At 37.8% G+C, this 22,591-nt stretch overlaps 1 protein-coding gene across 1 annotated transcript in view; it reads right to left on the reverse strand.

Moving 5' to 3' along the window:
- Positions 1 to 4,724: 4,724 nt before the first annotated feature.
- LOC136863954 (prenylcysteine oxidase 1) overlaps positions 4,725 to 22,591 on the reverse strand; it is a 166,039-nt gene continuing 148,172 nt past the window's right edge. The window contains exon 5 of the mRNA XM_067140407.2: positions 4,725 to 7,332. Within this exon, the coding sequence (XP_066996508.2) occupies positions 6,584 to 7,332 (749 nt within the window). The 3' untranslated portion in view covers positions 4,725 to 6,583. The remainder of the gene's footprint in view (positions 7,333 to 22,591) is intronic.

A 22,591-nucleotide genomic window follows, 5' to 3' on the forward strand; every position in this document is an offset into this window, starting at 1 on the left:
GTAAACGTATGGGTATAGTTATTTTGTTACTTGGTAAAGAAAAACACGCTTTACATCATATGCTATGTAGGATTTACCTTGTCCTATTAGTTCCAACGCGGTTAGGGCCACGCAGCTGTGAGCTTGCATCCGGGAGATAGTGGATTCGAACCCCAATGTCGGCAGCCCTGAAAATGTTTTCCCGTGGTTTCCAATTTTCACACCAGGCAAATGCTGGAGCTGTACCTTAATTAAGGCCACGGCCGCTTCCTTCCCACTCCTAAGCCTTTCCTATCCCACCGTCGCCATAAGACCTATCTGTACCGGGCGAGTTGGCCGTGCGCGTAGAGGCGCGCGGCTGTGAGCTTGCATCCGGGAGATAGTAGGTTCGAATCCCACTATCGGCAGCCCTGAAAATGGTTTTCCGTGGTTTCCCATTTTCACACCAGGCAAATGCTGGGGCTGTACCTTAATTAAGGCCACGGCCGCTTCCTTCCAACTCCTAGATATTTCCTATCCCATCGTCGCCATAAGACCTATCTGTGTCGGTGCGACGTAAAGCCCCTAGCAAAAAAAAAAGACCTATCTGTGTCGGTGCGACGTAAAGTAAATTGTTAATTACTTTCCTCGCAAGCCTGGGATACAGAATATAGTAGTATAAAGTTAGAGTTTTGTGACGCTAATATTCGTATGTATAATTTTTATTAACGTGTCAGAAACCAACGACACTGAGCTGTTGCCATTTCAACACCGTTTTAAGGGTTACCGATCCAAGCCGGGATTTGAACCTGCGAACTCGGACTCAGAAGGACAGAGACACAACCGAGCCACATGAAAAGAAGGCGTTTGTGATTATTGTTATAAATATATGCAGTTAGTACTTACACAGAGGTTTTATGAAGAGCATTTATTAAGGCGTACGTTTTCTTACTGTCCTACAGCTGGAAGCTAAGGAGCCTTGCAGGGGTGTCGCTTCCTTCTCTGTTCACTTTTCCAAACCAAACTCCATGACGTAACAGCCCCGAAGCGCCATCGCCTACCAAGCGACGGCTGTTCAGCCCGGAGGCCTGCAGATTACGAGGTGTCGTGTGGTCAGCACGACGAATCTTCTCCACCGTTATTCTTGGCTTTCTAGACTGGGGCCGCCATCTCACCGTCAGACAGCTCCTGGCTGAGTGTACCTCGAACCAGCCCTCAGATCCAGGTAAAAGTCCTTGACCTGGCCGGGAATCGAACCCGGGGCTTCCGGTAAGAGGCAGGCACGCTACCCCTACACCGTGGGGCCGGCTGGTTACTTTTAGGTCTCCTTATTTACGAATTTGACTTAAGGCATCCTGCATTCGATTCCCGGCACTGACAGAGTTAGGCATGGAATCGGGAGGATACAGCCTTGTTTTGGGGTGCAGTAGAGTTTTCCTTGAGTCTCCCGTAATCGAAATATCTACGGCCTGGACGGTAGTCACCTTCACGGAGTGTAGTACCAAAGTGGTTCCTTTTTTAAGAAGAGAAATTAAATAAAGATTCTACTTCCTCACAAACGAAGAATGATATTATCAATTTTACGAACAGTTTCAATAATGCAGCTGGTGTATGTTAAGAGTACAGAAGCTATGATTGTACATGGTAACAATCAAAACCAACAATATCTACTGAAGATCCGTCACCACACTCGGTAGGACCAGCTTTCTTTTTATATCCACCGGGCGAGTTGGCCGTGCGGTTAGGGGCGCACAGCTGTGTGCTTGCATCTGGAAGATAGTGGGTTCAAACACCACTATCGGCAGCCCTAAAGATGGTTTTCTGTGGTTTTCCATTTTCACACCAGGCAAATGCTGGGGCTGTACTTTAATTAAGGCCACGGCCGCTTCTTCCCACTCTCAGCTCTTTCCTTTCCCATTGTCGCCATAAGACCTACGGTACGAGTAAAGCAAATTCTAAATAAAAAATATTTTCACACCCCTTTCCAAGGAAAAGTTGTATCCACACTACTGGCCTGGACCCACTGAAATTATTTTGTGGGTACGCCACTGCATCCACTCACCATTTAAGGTACAAGGTAAGTCCGAAGAATGGTTGGATATTCAAAATACGCCACCATAAATGATGCGGTTCTGGCTCAAAAGTGCAAGGAAACGTAAGGGACGGGATCTGTGTTTTAAGTAGAATCCGCATCAATGGAACGTGACTTCCCATTTTAAAAATGTTTCATGTATCGACTGCGATTCAAGCCTGGGCCGTCCTGATGAGAAGATAGAACCATTGGAACTGAGTTATCACGCCCGCCAATTACAAAATAGTTACCCGCACTTTTGATGGTGCCATTTGAGGTTCCAATCAGTCCCCGGGCATTTGATAAAATATATAGGCCTACCTATCGAACTTAGGCACGACTCCGCGATTGTCTTGCTATTTTAAAAGTAAAAAAACTTTTTCATAACTTACCGAGGATGCACATGGTGTTGGCTTCTCAGTGACAGAACGGTCCCTCTTCAAAAAAAGTTACTTATATGGCACAAAATGAGGAACTAACGTGCAGCTCACAATCCTGCCACAGTCTTCCCAGCGCTGCAACTTAAACACAGCACATCTCTCAACCACGGTACAACCCGAGGATCCCTAGGACATTGTTGTTTTCTGGAACCGATATGCAAAAGCTGACACGATGTTGTTATCTCGGTGGTCACGTTCCGGCCCCCTACTGAGTAATCGCTTCCTACTTGCCCCTTTCTCCATGTCTTGACATTTGTCAACACACGGTTACATTCTCAATACTGAGGCCTCTACAGGTAAATATCCCTGCGCATCACAATCCTAAGTGTCTTCCTTTCATTCAAGCAGTACAAATATGGAGACTTATGTATGGCCCTATTGAGCCCTGCTAGTAGATTCTTGTCACTACGTTACCTTAACATTTCGGCGTACGTTTTTAAGTTGTTCGTACCGTACGTAAAACAACGGGTGATCATCGCTCTAGTTTCAGGAAAAATATTGGGGGGGCGGCCCCACTGCCCCCCCCCCCCCCCTGGCTAAGCCAGTGCTGTACATTAGTTGGTCTTTTACTGTTTACTAGTAGTTCATCAATTAAAAAAAAAAAACACTCAACGACAAGCTCACAAGTGAAGAATTTTAATTATATGTTAGCAAATATGGTTCAATGAAACTCAAAGGAAAGAAACATTTAAACATATTATTATAGATAGTAATTTTTATTGAGGACATATATTTTAATATTTTTAGATAGGCTTTCGTCTTCACCTTCTAACTTTCGTACATTGAAAGGCTGAAGATGTCCCCAAAAGGGACGAAACAGGTTTATCTAATTGTAATAATAACTTATAAGTATTATAAGGGTATGCCTTTGCTGGCAGGACCTAGTGTTTACAGTGCACTATGTCTTCTGATATAGGCTAGAGCAATTTTGTTACTTTCATAGATCTGTCTCTGTCTTATCCTTGGCTTTGACAATATGAAAGTGACTGAGGTATGAGCGATGCTAGTAATGCCAATCCTTATGTTTTTTTTTGCTAGTGGCTTTACGTCGCACCGACACAGATAGGTCTTATGGCGACGATGGGACAGGAAAGGCCTAGGAGTTGGAAGGAAGCGGCCGTGGCCTTAATTAAGGTACAGCCCCAGCATTTGCCTGGTGTGAAAATGGGAAACCACGGAAAACCATTTTCAGGGCTGCCGATAGTGGGATTCGAACCTACTATCTCCCGGATGCAAGCTCACAGCCGCGCGCCTCTACGCGCACGGCCAACTCGCCCGGTCCAATCCTTATGCAGTCAGTCCCTGCTAAGAATGGTGTGAAAATGTTGCTCATAGGGTCGGCTTTCAGTGGGCTTGGCAGACTGATATGTAATACCAACTCCGGCTCGGTGAGGAAAGCAACGGGAAACTACATCACTCCTCATTTCCCTAGTATGCCTCTTCAGCGATGCCTAGGCCATCTATGTCAGCTGTTGAGGATCCCACCAGCGGCATCGCTGACGGACTGAACATACATACATTATAAGGGTGGAACATCTCCCTAATAAGAATCAAAACTGTTTAAAGCTGGCAATACAAGCTAAAAAATGACTTACATTATGTGTACTAAAGGGGTACGACAGGCCTCCTAGAGGGTTATGCCCTCTCTCACGCCAAGGAGATTTGAAGCTGTAATTTGAGGTGTGGAGAAGGTGAAATGGTGGTGGCCGTGGCATATAAAATGACATGTCCCAGCATTTACCTTAGCACAGGAGAATGGAAAAACATGCTCAGGACAACCGATGTCGGGGACCAGCCTTTCGACCTCCCAAATGCAGAGGCGCAAGGCTAGTAAAACTAGCCACTGTTGTGAGGCCCTTGGAGGAGAGCCTTCCACTATCTGCAACATAAGCATTAAGTGGGATAGAGCAGTCAACTTTATGCCAACCGCCTTTACTGCTAGGAATTAACCCGGTATTCATATTGTGTTATAGGCTGAGTGAATCTCAAGGTTATGTGCCACTCCAGAAGAGGTAATCTGTTTGTTGTTTTTTTTTTTTTTTGTTTTTTTTTCCCTGAGAGGGAATTGAGCCTATGTCCTTCCAGGTGAATAAGTATGCCTTTACCACCTCAGCTATGCAGCCCCAAGGACCTAATTTAATAAGATGCTAGTTTTAGACTATACAAAGTACAATTCTTTTCAAAATACTAATAATAAGTTTACTTATGAAAAGACCAAGATAATTAAGTACCAAAAGCAAAGTAAAAACATCAGAAACTTAACAATCACTTTTATTTCATTGACTGATACAAAATCTTGACAAATTTAAACATATAATAATTAACTAAAAATAGACTTGCAATGTTATATTTCTTCATAACACAGTCTTATTTCAAAAGGTTTCAAACAAAGCCAAGCATTCTTCCTGACAGAACTTCATTCAAGACCTCAAATTCACCTTCATAATAGATTACTAATAGAGATTTCAACAGTGTAAAAATAAATGTAGAAATAACAAAAGACATATTTTGATTTGTATTTGATACAAACAATCTACAAAAAAATTATTTTTTAAAGCAGGAAGTAACATTAACTCCCCAAAATAAAAACCATTTTTTGAGTCCATAATAAATGATACAAACATAATTTTATGCCTATTAGAACTTTGGTAAAATTCAAAGAAAAACAATACTTCACAAGTAAGAAATTTAAAATTTCTATTTGTATTTCCATGGGAACCACCCAGAGTCAAAAGTAAACATATCATTTCTTCCTGCAATTATCTACAAGATACTACTATACAATCTACTGGATCTTAAAAGACCAAATTTTATCATCATTTTATAAACATTACATTAATTCATAACAATACTACAGAAGAGAGAATGGACAAAGAAAATTGAAAAAATCACATATTCTAGCAGTTTTGTCTAAAAGAATGCTAGTTTCACGAATACCTGTATCTTCTAAAAAAATATTTCTCATAAGTCTTAACAAGACAATACTCCATCATTTGGAGAACAATGTGAAGCTGCTTCTATGCCTTCAACATTCTTGAAGTAGTAACAATCGTAAGGCAAGGAGCCAGAACCATGAAAAACCTTAAATGTACCTAAATCTACTGGTGTAGGTACCTTCCATTTAAGCACCTTTATGCCATCAGAATGTCTAGAAACTGTTTCTATAATTGTAGACATAGGATTCTAGCATTTTAATCAGCTGAGCCCCACAGTTAGCTCAAGAATATTACACCAAGGGCATAGATTATGCATTATATATGAGACTAATGCATTGACGATTGTAATTTAGGCTCACAATCACATAATTATTACAATATTATAAATGATATGACTATTGCTTCATTATAAGTTGCTGCTTTTGGATTCTATAAGCACTAAATTGAACATTATCACAGCCTATTAATTTGATTTTAGGTAGTAATGCTGTTCCAGGCAGCTGAGAACAGAAATACCCACCTTACCTACAAATGGAAGCACTTGCACAGAAAGCCTCTAGAAGGAAATGAACAAATTTGTGAATCAATACAAATGTTAGAAAATTTGCATTGTTCATAAATATATCCTTCACCATTTCTGCTGGCAAGAATACTTATTCTAAAATATGTCAGGGCAAAGAGAAGAAAAAGTGAAAACAGAAATTTCACACACTTTAGGGAGAAATCTATTGACTAAATTATCTACTAAAGATTTTGTGATTTATTTGGGTTAGGACAGCTTCCATATAATTTATAATCTATTGTATATGAAAATAATTTGGTCCATACCTGTACATTAAGAGTGTTCTTTCAATATACGAATTGAAGAGAATAACAGGAAATTACTGAAGACTAAAGGTGATTAAATTACTGCAGTAAAATGTATATCCTCCCAGCTCACATGTCCGAAATGAAGATATATTTCTTAGCAGAAAAATAATCTTCAAACTTCAGAATACTAATAATCCCTACTTTGTGGTGAAATATCACATAAACATTAACAAAATTTGAGATGTTTATGCCTGTGTAAGAAGATATCAATAAATATATAAAAATACAAAAAGCCTTACATAAACCTGAAAGCTAGCACACTTTGAAGCTGAGGAACCGATATTAGTTTGTCCAGAACGTGTAGGCAGCTACAATTCTTGTTCTGTCATTTTTGGTTTACCTTTAGGTTTTAGGCCTGTCCATTTCTCATAAGCAAGGAGGGCAACATTTTTTGCTCCGACAGCACTCATTTCCATTGCACTAGCAGCCCATTCTATGCCATTTACATGATACAGGTTTGGATGCAACACAAAACTATCTGATCTTAAACCTGATGAATAATGTGGATAGGCTAACCATTTCTTCACTTTAATATATTTCCTATCAGAAAATAGTGTGCTCATTTGGGAGTTGGTTAACATTTCATGAGAGAAAACTTTCCAAACATCTGGCAAGTTTTTAGACCTCAATCCATCAACAGGGGAAATTTTTCCAACAGAACTGAAAAAGAGGGAATCGTCAAGAGAAAATACTTCTGTAACTTCTTCACCCAACCCAAAGTATGAGTAATTTAGGTTACCTACTACAATCGTGCACACAGTTTGATGATATTTACCAGGAAATGCAAATTTTTTGGGAAAATTTATAAATTCTATTCCCGATTCAATATTTTCAGCCAATGGCATAGCAATGATAACTATGTCATACAAAGAGGCATTCAGTGAATTAGAGTCAGAATATACAACCCGGAAAGCATTACTTTCCTCCAAAGTGATATTCATTACACGAGCTTTGATAATCATTGCATTAGATTTCTCAAGGAGTCCTTCTGGAATACGCCTATTTCCACCATGAACGGAATACAGATCACCAACAACACCAGCAATAGACACTGAACCTGCAAACAAAGAATTCTTAATTAACTCTACATAAACATAATTCATGACTTTTAGGATAAGTGCGGCTAAGTTCTATGAATACAATAACAGAAATTAATTTTAGAACCGAGCAAGTTGGCCATGTGGTTAGGGGCATGGAGCTGTGAGCTTGCATTCGGGAGGTAGTGGGTTCAAACCCCACTGTCGGCAGCCCTGAAAATGGTTTTCTGTGGTTTCTAATTTTTGCACCAGGAAAATGCTGGGGCTGTACCTTAATTAAGACTACAGCCGCTTCCTTCCCATTCCTATCTCTCTGTCACCATAAGACCTATATGACCCAGTGTGATGTAAGGCTTTGGTATGGTGAGAAGGTGAAGAGGCAAAATGCAGTTCTAGTAGCATGTGCGCTCCAGTGAAGTGGCTGCAAAGTTGCATTTACTCTTGACATAACAGCCTAAACTCCTGCAGCAAACCACCACATCCTCTCAGGAACGTCCTCTAAATGTTTCAGGTCAAAGGCTACGGTGTCCCTCATAAGCGGCATGAGCCAGCAAAATCCGGTCAGCATGATAAATATGCAAGGGTTACCACTGCATGGGCGATAACAGTTAAACAATCTTACCCCCACACCTCATTTTGCACTGCCCGTTATTGGCTGTATGTCTGGACAGTAAAACGAACTGATGAAAACACTTGAGAAGATACGCATCAATACTTGTGCAGTGCAGGAAACTTGTAAGAGTGGATAGAAATCATACACTGAATGTGATCATAAATTGAAATATGTCACTCATGGAACTACGAACGATTTCGGCACTGCCATATCATTGAATTTCAACGGTTCTATCTCCGAAGTACAGCAGTATGATGACCACTTGATGAAGATGGTCTAAATCATATATGGACGAAAAAAATCAACTACTTTACTGTTTACACCCAACAAATCAGATCTACTCACAACTAAATTACATTAAAGCAATCCATATACTGACAACTCAAACACAATATTTATGTAAACATAGCTAAGAAAACTGAGAAGCTTATTATAGTGGATATTAATCACCATCTATACCACCTAGAGGTAAAGTCCACTATGTGGCTCCACTGTCTCCATTTTATTCAACCATGGGCAGCACTCAAAGAAAACCTCTGACATGACATGCAATTTACAATGTGAAGATACTTGATGCAAATACTGTATGTGAATAGAAATGGATATACAACAATAACATACAAGAATATGACATTTCTATCACAACTGGCACGATACAACACATTTTAAAAAAACAAAGTAGATCAGAAGAGGTACTAATAATTATTTTAGTCTTACTTTTTGCCGTTTTTTTGTTAAAGCAGGCCTGCACATCCTAGTAACCCAAAGCCAGATGGGATATTAGGCAACACTGTCTACAGGAACACACACATACCAACTGGAAGAATAGTATTTTTTTTGTCCACCTATTCAATACTTACTAAATAATCCCCTTGGATTATATTTTGCATTGTCAATGATCCATGTTTTGGCTTTATTAACCATCATTAGCCAGGAGGTGAGTAAAGCAATACCACAATGTTTTTTCTTATCCTCCAATCAATATATTCCAGAGAACTTTCATTTTCATTTTTCTTTCGTATCATTTCACCTCAAAGAAGTGTATAGCTAACTTCATATCAGTACCTAACAGAATATCTTAGTCAATATTTAGCCAACATAATGAACAGTAGCACAGCACTACAAACTCAGATTCTAATTTAACTTCATAATGAAGATTTTAAAAAATGCTTGTGAATTCAAGTTACTCTTTGCAATGTTTAATAATACCCAACCAATTGACATAATCATGTATACATAATATGATCTTTTTTAAATGTACTCATTCACTGATCACTCAACTCGATCATGTATCCTTTTAATTATATTACAAACCCAATTTTCACAAGGGTTGAATATTTGTAGCTTAATAAAGCCAAAACATGTAAAATAAATAAATAAATAAATAAATAAATAAATAAATAAATAAATAAATAAATAAATAAATAAATAAATCAATAAATAAATAAATAAATAAATAAATAAATAATAAATAAATAAATAAATAAATAAATAAATAAATAAATAAATAAATAAATAAATAAATAAATAAATAAATAAATAAATAAATAAATAAATAAATAAATACGTCAAGTGCACTATAGAGTATACATGCCACTTTGTGAGATATCACAAGACTTTGAGCACACCTAGCGGTCGGGCCTTGCATAATGAAGAGGGAATGTAGTAGTGAGACCGATCAACTGGTGTTGTGTGAAATTTTGTTCTCGGATTTGGGTTAAGAAGAAGCTTTTCATGGAAATGTAATTTATTCTTGGATAAAATGTTTCTGAAATTATAAACAGACAAGCACTGAACCATGTCTTGCAAGGTCTGTGCTCTTTCTGACTGCGGTAACTTTGAACTTGTGAAGTTTTCAAAATCTTTATTTTTTCGTTGCTTTCCTTGAGACAAAACAATGTAAGTGTAAGTAAATTTTGTTAAAGTAAAATATTAGTGTTGAAGGTAAGGTTTAACATTTAGTTGTGCAAAAAGTATTCTTATCTCAGATTAATTATATAAATAGAAAGTAGATGATGACCTGCAATTTACAACAGTAAATAATGTTATTGATTTTATGTCTCACTAACTACTTTTATGGTCTTCAGAGACACTGAGGTGCCAGAATTTTGCCCCGCAGAACTTTGTTAACGTGCCAGTAAATCTACTGATACAAGGCTGATGAATTTGAGCACCTTCATATACAACCAGACTGAACCAGGCTCAAACCTGCCAAGTTGGGCTCAAAAGACCAGGGCTCTATCGTCAGAGGTACTCAGCCCAGCTACAAGTTGCACTCATATGTTATATGTTACATATTAATATGTTGTTTTCTTTAATTGTAAGTTTTTAGCTCTACAATTTGATTTACAGAATAAATGTAACCATTTGCTATTAGGACATCTTCAGTATTTAATCTAGTAAATGTGGCTTTTAGTGCCAGGAGTGTCTAAGGACATGTTCAGCTTGCACCTGTAAGGCAACCTTCCAACGAGGCTGGTCGGAATCTGCCGTGTATTGGAACTGTGTGATTCTGTAGTGGAGGATATTGTTATGTGAGTTGGAGAAATTTGGTGTACATTACAAACACCCAGTCCCTGAAGGGAAATAACCTTTTAAGGTTAAAATCGCCTACCCGACCGGGAATCGAATCTAGGGCCCTCTGAACCAAAGGCGACTACGCTGACCATTCAGCTGAAAAGACTGATAAATTGAATCATGTGCAAGTTGCTCTGAAGCAGTATGAAAATACTACATTCCTTTTTCACAATTAATCTGCACATATAACAGAATTAATAATTTGTTTATTTTCTATCTTTCTGAGAGCAGACTAAATGTGAAGTTAAGACTGAAGAAGTCTGTAAACTGTGGTATGTTACTGTCTCACGTATGTGAATATTGTAGAGATGTGTTTATTGACAAGGAATTCAATGTTTTAATAAAATATTATTTGAATCAAGAAAATTTTAAAAAAATAACAGGAATCGATTTTTTTAAATTAGTGTACTTTTATAAGAACTGCTACAAGTAAGAAGTCATAGGTTTAGATTTTATTGGCTTTAATATTTTAATCATTGTATATTTGACAGGATAGCTTAAGCATCAGGAGTACTCCTTGAAAATCTGTGTTTTAATTTAATTTAAATCTTAAAAATTAAGTAGCGGATGACGTCCAAATATCGGACGAAACCTGTTCCACGAATAACAGGATAATGAGACAATAATCAATGGATTATTTTGTGTACTGAACAAGCAGACCCCCAAATTGTACTTGCTCATACATAGCAATTTTCAATATGGATCATAACAATGAGATGTATAACTTGTAATAACCAGCACAATTCCAATCCTCACCGCTATATGGGAGCTTCATTTTTTCCATTCCTGACTCGGTTGAATGACTGGAAACAGACTGAGGATTTTTTCACTGAAACTCTGTTCAACATCACAGGAAGTTATAGGGTATATATCCTCAGAAGACAAATCAAAATCTAGTTCTACACTTGATTCGTCACTTAAAATTGCACTGATTTTACACGTATCACAATACGCTGGATTCTTGGCTAACACTGTGTTTAATCTCACTTTTTCGACTTCTCCAACCCTTCCACTGCAGCAGCTAAGATATTCAATCACTTCTCTTACAATGGCAAGGCTTTTGGGTAGAGTGGTATCTTGGTTTTGGTGTGCATGTAATGCTGTTGTGATGGATAAGAAGTTTGCTTGGATGTAAGCTATGTCATTTTTTGCTCTTTTGTCACAAAAAAACTAATTTTGCAGATTCAAATGAAGCAGCACTGTCACAGTCTAAAACACTTAACACATTTTCGATGGCTTCACTGCTAATTGCATAGTATCCTATTGCCTCTAATCATGCTCCATATAGAGTTATGATTGGTTTTGGTGGCAATGGCACATCAGGGTATATCTCTCTCAGATTCTGAATCCTGCTAGGAGCCTTCAGAAACACTTCTTTCATTGAAGAAATTAAGAGGTCCACTTTAGGGTAGCTGGCTTGAACAAGTTCTGTGCAAGTGAAGTGAATCATATTGGAATATACTATTGTCAATGCTTCGCCAGCCTTGAACATATCCTGAGCTGCATCACTCAGAAACATGAGCACATTTTTGCATCTAATACCATTTGGCCATAGAATTGCCATGATATCATTGAACAGTTTGGCTTCGCACTTACGCCCGGTTCACACTAGATGTTATAGATGTTGACTCCCATAGGGAATCTGAAATATTTGTCCCGGATGAGTAACATTTACAATACCAATATAAATGGTCCGTTATTGGACATTATAAATTTTCCAGCAAACTCATTCCTGGTTGCCAGCGTTTTGCCCTCATATGCTAGGTTGGGCTCATCAGTTGGTACCTAGCACACCTACCAAGACGCTGGCTAGTGTATACTGTGGAGGCCACTGCTTAGGCTACTTGGAGCCACCGGCAGTGCCAATGCACTATTAGAGGGGACTTTGTCTCTTTACCAAAAATTGATGCCTGCTTGGCTATCAGATGATATAGATGTTGGCTCCTGTAGGGAATCTGAAATACTTGTTCCGAATGAGTAAATTTATAATACCAATATAAATGGTCCGTTATTGGACATTATAAATTTTCCAGCTAACTCATTCCTGGTTGCCAGCGTTTCGCCCTCATGTGCTAGGTTGGGCTCATCAGTTGATACCTAGCACACCTACCAAGACACTAGCTAGTGCATACCGTGGAGGCCACTGCATAGGCTACTTGGAGCCACCGGCAACCAGGAATGAGTTAGCTCGAAAATTTATAATGTCCAATAACGGACCATTTATATTGGTATTATAAATTTACTCATTTGGGATAAATATTTCAGATTCTCTATGGGAGTCAACATCTATATCATCTGATAGCCAAGCAGGCATCAATTTTTGGTAAAGAGACAAAGTCTCTCATAGTGCAATGGCACTGCCGGTCAACAAGTAGTTCTCAAGAGGCTAAGAGTAACACCAAACAATTACGCAGTAGAAAAGAAAATATACCAGCGAGCCATTATGGAACATTCAAGAACATTTTAAATCCAATATCACATCAGAAAGTGTATCATCAACAAGTTTGTTCACAGACAATTTTACCCCATTGATAATATAAATTAATACCAATACATTTTATAAATGTTACTCCAGCAACGAGAATAAGTCTATCGACCATAATGACAATTATCAACTGCAGAAAATATTTAATACAATTATGTTTTAATGACAATTATACAAGTTAAGCAACAGGAATCAACTCAACTAGCCAGATCTCAAAAGTTTTTTATTTTATTCTTATTTTTAAACAATTTTAAAAGACGTTCACCCAGATGAGTTTCGGCAATAAAATGTTAGACTGAAGAAGATTTTAGACAGAAAAGTGTTAGCTTAAGACATATTTTTATTGTTGTGTGACTTTTAAAATGTTATAATATTATCAATTAGTTTTATAGGAACAATCTTGAACCAAAAGAATTGTTTCATGATCTTATACAATCTTAGATTAATGATAGTTTGGCTGATGATGCTCACGATAAGGAGCTGAACATGTACCATATAAACATCATAATAAATATGTAAGTTTGTACTATATTTTTATTGTACTGAAAAGGTGGCAACTGACAAAACTAAAGGAATTGTATCACAAGTAGATCTTCAATACGGACAAGAAAAATGAAGTTTATAACCTGCAACATACCACTTAGTCGAGCAGCTCATCTTCTTTCTTTCAGTTCTTCCCAGCCCAAACTTTGCACCATTTTTGTAACGCTACTCTTTTGTTGGAAATCACAGAAAAAAGGCTCCCACAATATATCGACAAAATTCACAGTAACTCCCAAAACGATAACTCTACTAATAAAGAACACATAAATAAACTCAAAGATAAAATAAAACAGAATAATCTACTAATAACGAAAGCCGACAAAGGCAATACCACAGTTATTATCGACAAAGACCAACACATATTAAAAACCAAAGAATGTTTTCAAGATAACACTTTCCTTATCAAACGCAAAGATCCTACTAATAACATACAAAGGAACCTCAAAATCTTATTAAAAAATACACACTTTCTTTTAACAGAAGTAGAATTCTCTAAACTTATAGTAATGAATCCTCAAATACCCATTGCTAAAGCTTATCGTAAGATACATAAAGAATATATTCCAATGAGACCTATTATTAACTACAGAGCAAGCCCAACCTATAAACTCTCACAATTTATTCAAAAATTTCTCAAAAAGCACAACGTATTCTTAGCTAAAAAAACAGTACGGAACTCAATAGATTTTTGTAATAAAACAAAAGGATTAAAGATTGAACCATATCATAATCTCGCATCATTTGACATAGTAAACATGTACCCGAACATTCCCACAAAACAAACAATAGAAATCATTGAATCTAACCTAAAAAGCCACAGCAATCTAAGCACTTTAGAAATAGAAGAGTTCATTAAATTACTTAATTTTGCCATTAGTAACAACTACTTTAAATTTCATGATACTATCTATCAGCAACAGGGTTTACCGATGGGATCTCCCGCTTCTGGTATAATCGCCAAAATTTACATAGACTATCTAGAGCACACATACATCAACAAAATAGACAATATATTTTTTTGGTGCAGATTTGTTGATTACATTTTTGTCATCATCGATAATAGGTCCACAAATGAAACTGATATATTAGATAAACTCAACACAATAGATTCCCATATAAAATTTACCATGGAAACCGAAAACAATCGCAATCTGAACTACCTGGACATAACGACAACTAGACATGATGACCACCTTTCTTACAGAATATACAGAAAACCCACGCAAACCTCAAATACAATTAAAATGGATTCCGTTCACCCCAATACACACAAAAGAGCAGCCTACTATAGCATGATACACAGAGCATTCAATATACCGTTAACAAAAGAAGATCTAAACAAAGAATTACAACTAATTCATGACATAGCTAAGAACAATGGATACAAGAAAGAAATGGTTAACAAAATCATTCACAAAATAAAATCCCAACCCAAAACCAAACTAACAAAAGTAGACGAATCCAAGAAAGATTACGCACTATTCACCTTCAATAATGCACACATATACCCCATAACCAACATTTTTAAAAAACATAACCTAAGAATAGCTTTCAGAACTACACACAATAGTACCAACATCATACACAACGTCAGATCAATCAATAGCAACAACAAATACAACCACTCAGGGGTATAACGTATCAAATGTAATAATTGCGAGACAAGCTATGTCGGACGCACCGGTAGAAACTTCCTAACCCGATATAACGAACACATAAATGCGGTAAAACACAATCATTTTTCCTCATTAGGACAACATGTCGCAGACTATAAACACAGTTTTACAAACATCGATAACGATATGCAAATCCTAAACATAAACCCCAAAGGCCCCCTGCTCAACATAACAGAAGAATTTTACATTACTCTAGATCAGTACACCAATCCAAATTACAACATAAATGAAATCACAGAAAAAACTAACATCATCTTCAATACAGTTATCCCCGCTCTAAAAAACTCTTACCTTAAGTTAATTGACAAACAGAACGCGACACGTAACAGAAAAACATCAAACAACACACCCAGCTCCACCCCTAACCCCACAACAACAACTCTCCCTACCCCTCCTTCCCTTCCCCTCACAGCAGCTAGTATGAGCCCAAGAAGAACACGAAGTAGTACACTACAAGCTCGCACGTCAAACGCAACTCGGCTACACCAACAATAGTAAGTACATATTCAAATTTACACACATAACCATTAGACATTCCTCCAACATAATATCTCTCATAGCTCAATCTTATCTTCTACAGATAAACGTAACACCATTGCACAGCTACAAATGGGAAAGGAGCCATTACTTTGAACCCAATTTTACGGACGCCACAGGACAACAAGATTTGATTCTAACATAAGGCAACACACATAGCAGAGCTGAACATATTTTAGCCGAATTTTATCCATACATCTGGCAATTTTTTTTTAAATTGGAAAGTGTTTTATCCCACATGAAGACTAAATCTTTTACTCATGCAATTTTACAACCATATCTTTTAAACTCCAAGAACAGCAGCTGAGTGTACAACTGTAAATGGGACTTAAATACGAGAGTTGATGAAATGACCAACAAGCAAGATACGAATGTTCATGTGCACAAAATGTTTTTTATATATTGTATTTTATCCTATACATATATATATATAAGTTAGTTTAAGTGAAGATATGTTTTATACACTAATTTTAGGACCTCAACATAATATTTTAGATATACAGTTGCAATATTGTACATACTGACATATATGCCAATTCACGTTAAGACATGCCCCATTTGTACGTGACTAAATGCACATCATCATATGACATTCCTTTAACAATGCAATTTAATAAAAGCTTCATCATATAAATATGTATTCATGGTTCAGCTGAAGATGACCTTGTATATGGGGTCGAAACCGGTCCTGTAGCTTAATATAAGCAATAAACAAGTATTGATTGGTGGAAATTCTTTCCTATTTTTAATTGTGTAATTCGTCAATACAGAAATGAAGATTATAGATTACAACAGGTATGAAAGAATGCGAAATTGAAGATATCTTAGAAGTTAGTGGAGACAGTGAGCTTTCTAGCTGTGGTTCAGAATTGTATTCTGATGAATGTAGTAGTGATAATGATTGTGAGAATCATGAGCGTGAACAAATACTGTGTGAAGATTGAGGGACAGGGCTACAAATAAATGTTACTAGTGATATCTGGAGTCACAATATTCATTTTGATGAACTGAAAATACGGGAAAACAATGCTGGTCCAAATCACGATTTACATTCTGAGAGTTCAGACAGAGAATTTTTTAAATTATTTGTGGGACTGGAATTTTATGAGCAGAGCAGACTAATCAGGCTGAATATTTACAAAGAAAAACTGGCACTGTTGATACTACCTGGCAAGACACTAACGCTGATGAAATAAGGGCATATGTAGGAGTTGTAATTTATATGAGATTGGTTCTTTTACCTGAAATAGACGATTACTTCCTAGGAGACTTTTGCGTGTGCTCGTTAGTAAGGCCGGTAATGACACTGAAACGGTTTAGGAAACTTGTGACACTGAAACGGTTTAGGAAACTTGCAACAGTAAATTAAAATTCTTTCAAGGTCCACCTATTCAATACAATAACATTTTATGTCATTCAATTCTTTCAAGGTCCATGTTGCACTTAAGGCTGATGACGGCATATTATAGATGCTGAAACTAGTACCATTTGACATGTGATTGAATCACAATAAAATGTTATTGTATTGAATAGGTGGACCTTGAAAGAATTTTAATTTAGTGTAATCCCACTTCAATATGGAACACAATGAAATTCATAACTATAAGTGAACTTGGGCAATATTTACATCTAAGTAGCCATGTAAACAGGCCAACACCACAAGACCAGCTCTGCAACTTACCGATAAAATTCGGAATTTTGTATGCACCTGGCCGGGAACTCACAGTAGATGAAGCTATGATAGGTTTCCAGGGAAGATTTATCTCACAACAGTACCTCCCAGGGTAACCCACCAAATGGGGTATCAAAGCATGGAGTAGTGCTGACAGTGGAAATGGCTAACTCCTGAAATGTGAGATTTACAAGGGGAAGAAAGAAACATGGGACCAGAATTTATTATTAGGAGAGCAGGTAGTTTTACACCTGATAGAGTCATACTGGGTAAAGCGACATAACATTTACTTTGATAACTTTTACAGTTCTGCAAAACTGGTGAATTTATTGCTAACCCATAACACCTATTGTTGTGTGATGAGGTTAAATATAAAGTGTTGGCCTGATCAATTTAGGAAACCTACACAGTTGAAACTCAAGTGGGGAGAATGTAGGAAAATGCAAAATGAGGGTGTAACAGCAACAGTCTGGCAAGATAAATGTACTGTTCTTAGGCTGCCAACAAATTCAGATTCTGTGAATGATGGTACAGTGAAACGAAAAACCAGTAAAGGCAATGAAGAAATAGAAATTGTGTGTCCTAATGCTGTCATAATTACACAAAACATATGGGTGGCGTGGACATAAGTTATCAGAAAAGAGAATAATACGGGGTTAGTGGATCGTCTAAAAAATGGTGGAAATTTATTTTTAATTTTGTAATTAATGTGTGCATTGTGAACAGTTTCATTCTTTATGATATGAGTAACTGACCAGCTCTCACAGCTCATGGAAACAGACAGCTGAACTTTCGGTGCAGCTTGGTGCAACAGTTGATCGGGAACTTCACGTCCCGCAAACGTACAGGCAGGAAAAGAAGTTTACCCATCGGCTGTCATCCCCTAAATTATTTCATTCTCTTGTGAAGATACCTAGTCATGCCGAAGTGTGCGCTTTGTGTTTACAAATTAAAAATAGGGCAGCTTCGGGGAGAGGCAAACAAACAACATTCAGGTGCAATCTACCACTGTGCAGGACGGGGTACTTTTTGGAATACAATAAGGAGCGAAATGTGGATATTTAAAATTAGGGTGAGTACACATTTATATGCACTAATCATTTAGGAATGAAATGCAAAAGAAATTACATTTATATCTTTATTCATTTGACTTCTAGTTATTTTCTCTTAAAGGGCGGTAATTATGCTGCTGTGCCCATTGGGACTTAAAGGACACTGTCAGAAAGTCGGGCATCCACCTTTAAATGGGGAACGGCAAAGGGTAAGGTCATTAGGGTCACTGGATAAGGCAGATAAGGCACGAGAATTAAAACAGGCTTCTATACGTGCAGTAAGGGTACATAGCTCCTCAAATGTCAGTAGCGCATTACCCGCAACTCTTCTCAAGTGGTATTTCATGGACTTGGCAGCTGCTTCCTAAAGTCTGCCAAAGTGTAGAGAGCTTGGAGGTATAAAGTGTCATGTGATGCCTTCCATCGCAAATTAAGTCCTTATCTCTTCACAAAACCTGGTTTTGCAATTGCTGCATTCTTCTGTTGGCTCCAATGAAATTAGTGCCATTACCACAATAAATGATGGAGCATTTTCCACGTCTAGCTTTCGTTGTGTTGCTTCTTATGTTTCCCCCTCTTGACGAAGAAAGGACCAGCATAATCCGCTACCACATTAAGAAATAGGTGACTCTCTTGCACTATGGTCACAGGGAGCTGTCCCATCAGCTGTTCAGCTGTTGACATCTTGAATCTAAAACAGGTTAGACATGTGTGGATGACTCTTTGAACAATTGCCCTGGCCGTGGGAATCCGGAATCTTTCTCTTAATGATGCAATTACTAATTGAGCACCTGCATGCTAAAGCCTAATGGGTTCTGCCATCACAACAAGGTTTGTGAAAGCATGCTGGGGAGGAAGGATAAGCTGGTGCTTAGTATCATAAGGTAGACTTGAGTTTACAAGTCTTCCTACTACCTTTAGCATTCCCTTAACATCTAAGAAAGGATGTAAACCTGCAATTTTACTCTTCCTTGGGATGCAGCATTTGGAGTTGAGATTGGCTATCTCTTTAGCATAATACACTTGTGCAATTTTGATACAGGAGTTCAAGGTCATCTGCAGCTCTTGTGCACTTAATATCCCTAACCTCTTGTCTTGAAGATTGGCACTATTGTGAATGAATCGCCAACAATATGGAAGTAACTCTAGTCAGTCGGGACAGTGACGAGTACTTCAGCTTAAATTTATCCCAATTGGTATCTATCAACATGACTATGGGAAATGTACTTCGTGACTCAGGTAGTTCCTCTTCTGCGTGGGATGAAATTGCATCTGGCCACGATTCAGTAGACTCAGTTAACCCTGTCTGTCCCCTTTTGTTGGCAGACTGTAAATAAAGACAAGCTCCATAAGCTCATTCTGAAGCATCAGAAAAACCATGAATTTGTACATCAACAGGGGGTTCCTTACATGTGACTAACCGCTCAATATAAAATTATCTTACTGCCTGTGGCTGAAAGTGAAGTTCTTCCCATTCTCTGACTAGTTGCGATGGGAGTCTATCATCCCAGTTCAGACTGACTGACCAAAGTTTCTGCATAAAAATCTTGTAAGAAATTACCAATGGACTGACTAACCCAAGTGGATCAAATATTGATGCAATGACAGATAAGACCTTTTGTTTAGTTACATGCATATCAGCATGATAGGGACAGTCTGAATACAGACTGCCACAAATGAGAAAATTATCAGCTACTGGATGCCACAATAGGCCTAAAGATTTCATACCAGTGCCTTAAGTAACTTAAAGGGAGCTGGGTTTCCCTATAGTCTTCTGAAACTCCTTCCAATAATGCTGGGTGGTTTGCGCACCATTTCCTGGGGTGAAATTCTCCACTCTCTAGTTAATTAATAATTTCAGACTGCAACTGAAGAGCATCCTGTATACTGTCACAGCCGCTTACTAGGTCATCAACATAAAAATCTCTGCAAACAATTTGTGCTGCTCTGGGGAGCCTCGATTCTTTATGTTCAGCAAGTCGCAGGTATCTGGTAGCTAGGAAGGGTGCTGCTGCTGCTGTACCATATGTTACAGTTGTCAGTTCGTAGTGACAGGTTGGGTCCCTACGCGGTTCCCTCCAGATAATCCGCTGAACTTTCCTATCACCTGCATGAACCATGACTTGCCGATGCATTTTAGCAATATCTGCAGTAAAGGTAAAGGTATGCATTGTAAATCTTAGAATAATAGAGTAAAGATCCTCTTGTATTGTCATTCCAACCATTCGTATGTCATTCAATGAAATATTGTTAGAGGTTTTAGCAGATACATCAAATACAACCATCATATTGGTAGTTGAGCTACTAAGCTTAAAAACTCTATGATGGGGTAGATAAAAGCTTCCACCGTCATTCCCTGACCTTAACCATATGCCCCATGGCCTCATACTCGTGAAGAAAGTTACAGTACTAGTGCTTAAGTGAGGGCTACCTATTAAAACGCCATTCTAGTTGAGTTAGTCTTGACATGGCATGACTGAAGGAGTTTCTCAGAACCTCAGGTTTCTGCTTGAGGGGTAAGCAAACTATAAACCTACCTGTAGCATCTCTAGTTGTACTCTCTGTAAAGTGCATTTCTGTGGCTCTCCTGTCATGACTGGGGACGTAAGCTCTTCTATTTCCCAGAACCGCTGTAGCTGGGTGTCTAACCTGTCCTCTGACTTCAAGAAACATGTGATTAGACTAAGACATTTCTCTTCTCTCTGACTGTAGTGTCCAGCAATAATCCATTCTAGTTCAGTGTCTTGAAGAATAGGATAATCTGTTGATCAAGTTCTGTGACCAAGTTTCAATAATGAATTGTTCTGCGCCTATTAACAATTCAATGTCACCTGGCTGGAAGAACTTGAGGTCAGCAAGCTTCAATTCAGTGAGCAAGTTCCAATGCTCAAGCTGAATGTAGAACTAACTACTCTACCTCACCAAGTGCCAACGTGGATAGTGGAAACCTTTACTTTCCACCCTTCCAATGGCCTTCATGGCTTGTACGGAGATGACTTTGCTTTTTGCTTTTTTAATACTAGTACTCATGGTTATTATGTTTGTTTATTCATATCCCCTGCTTTGTAATTCAGTGACCATGAAATGGTTCTTGATGTTGTAAATTATATTTATTTCTTTACTAATCCCTATGCAACTGTAAGCGGACTGGTACGCGCTCGAGCGGCTGGGCCAGGAGTCCACAAGTGGACTGGTACACCGGGATGCAAGGTCGCATATTGGAGACATTTGTAACATCTGTTGGCTTTTTCCAGAAACATTTCTAATTGAAATCTGTTCTTGGTGTCTCAAAGTGTCACTAGAGTGCTCTGGTATGCTTCTCTGGCAAAGAGAACTGATTAAAATATCGATCAAGAAATCTGTATTCTGTTGTTGACAAGATGGCTGAGAAGGAAGTTGCTTGCTCGTGCGAAATGCTCTGTAATAGCGAAATTCAAAGCATATTTGATGTTTTAGGCTCTGATTTCAGCAGTGTTAGTGAGGAAGAAGTAATTAGTGATCCTGTGCATGAATGAACACGAAATATATCACCAGAGATCTTTCGCGTAGTAATATTGTACAACACGGAATGCCGAATGAACTTTCTCGCGCCCCTCAAGATCCGACTGCGACTGCTGGATTTGAACCTACGATCTTGGTACCTGGATGTGAACACTTTACCACTAATCCTCCGACTGAATCTTAATAATAATAATAATAATAATAATAATAATAATAATAATAATAATAATAATAATAATAATAATAATAATAATAATACACCGAGTGAGACATACGGCTTTAAGTTCGTATTTGGGACATAGGTTCAAATCTCATCATTCGCTTACTCACGATTCGTTTCCCATTATTTCCTTATTTCCAAATCAGGCAAATGTTAGGCTCATGTCATATTGGTTTCCTATTATTTCCTTATTTCAAAATCAGGCAAATGTTAGGCTCGTGTCGTATAATTATGGTCATAACACACACTAAAGAACTTCCGAAGTGAGATAAGTTAATGAAAAATTTAAGACTTCAAAGGGATTTTTTTGTGTTATACATCTGTATTGTACTGTTTTTTGTGTCATGAGCAATAGTGTGGGATTTCTCAATATTATAAAACAGTTCCCGTGATAATACGTGCA

Source organism: Anabrus simplex, chromosome 2 (assembly GCF_040414725.1).
Source record: "Anabrus simplex isolate iqAnaSimp1 chromosome 2, ASM4041472v1, whole genome shotgun sequence".
NCBI lineage: Eukaryota > Metazoa > Arthropoda > Insecta > Orthoptera > Tettigoniidae > Anabrus > Anabrus simplex.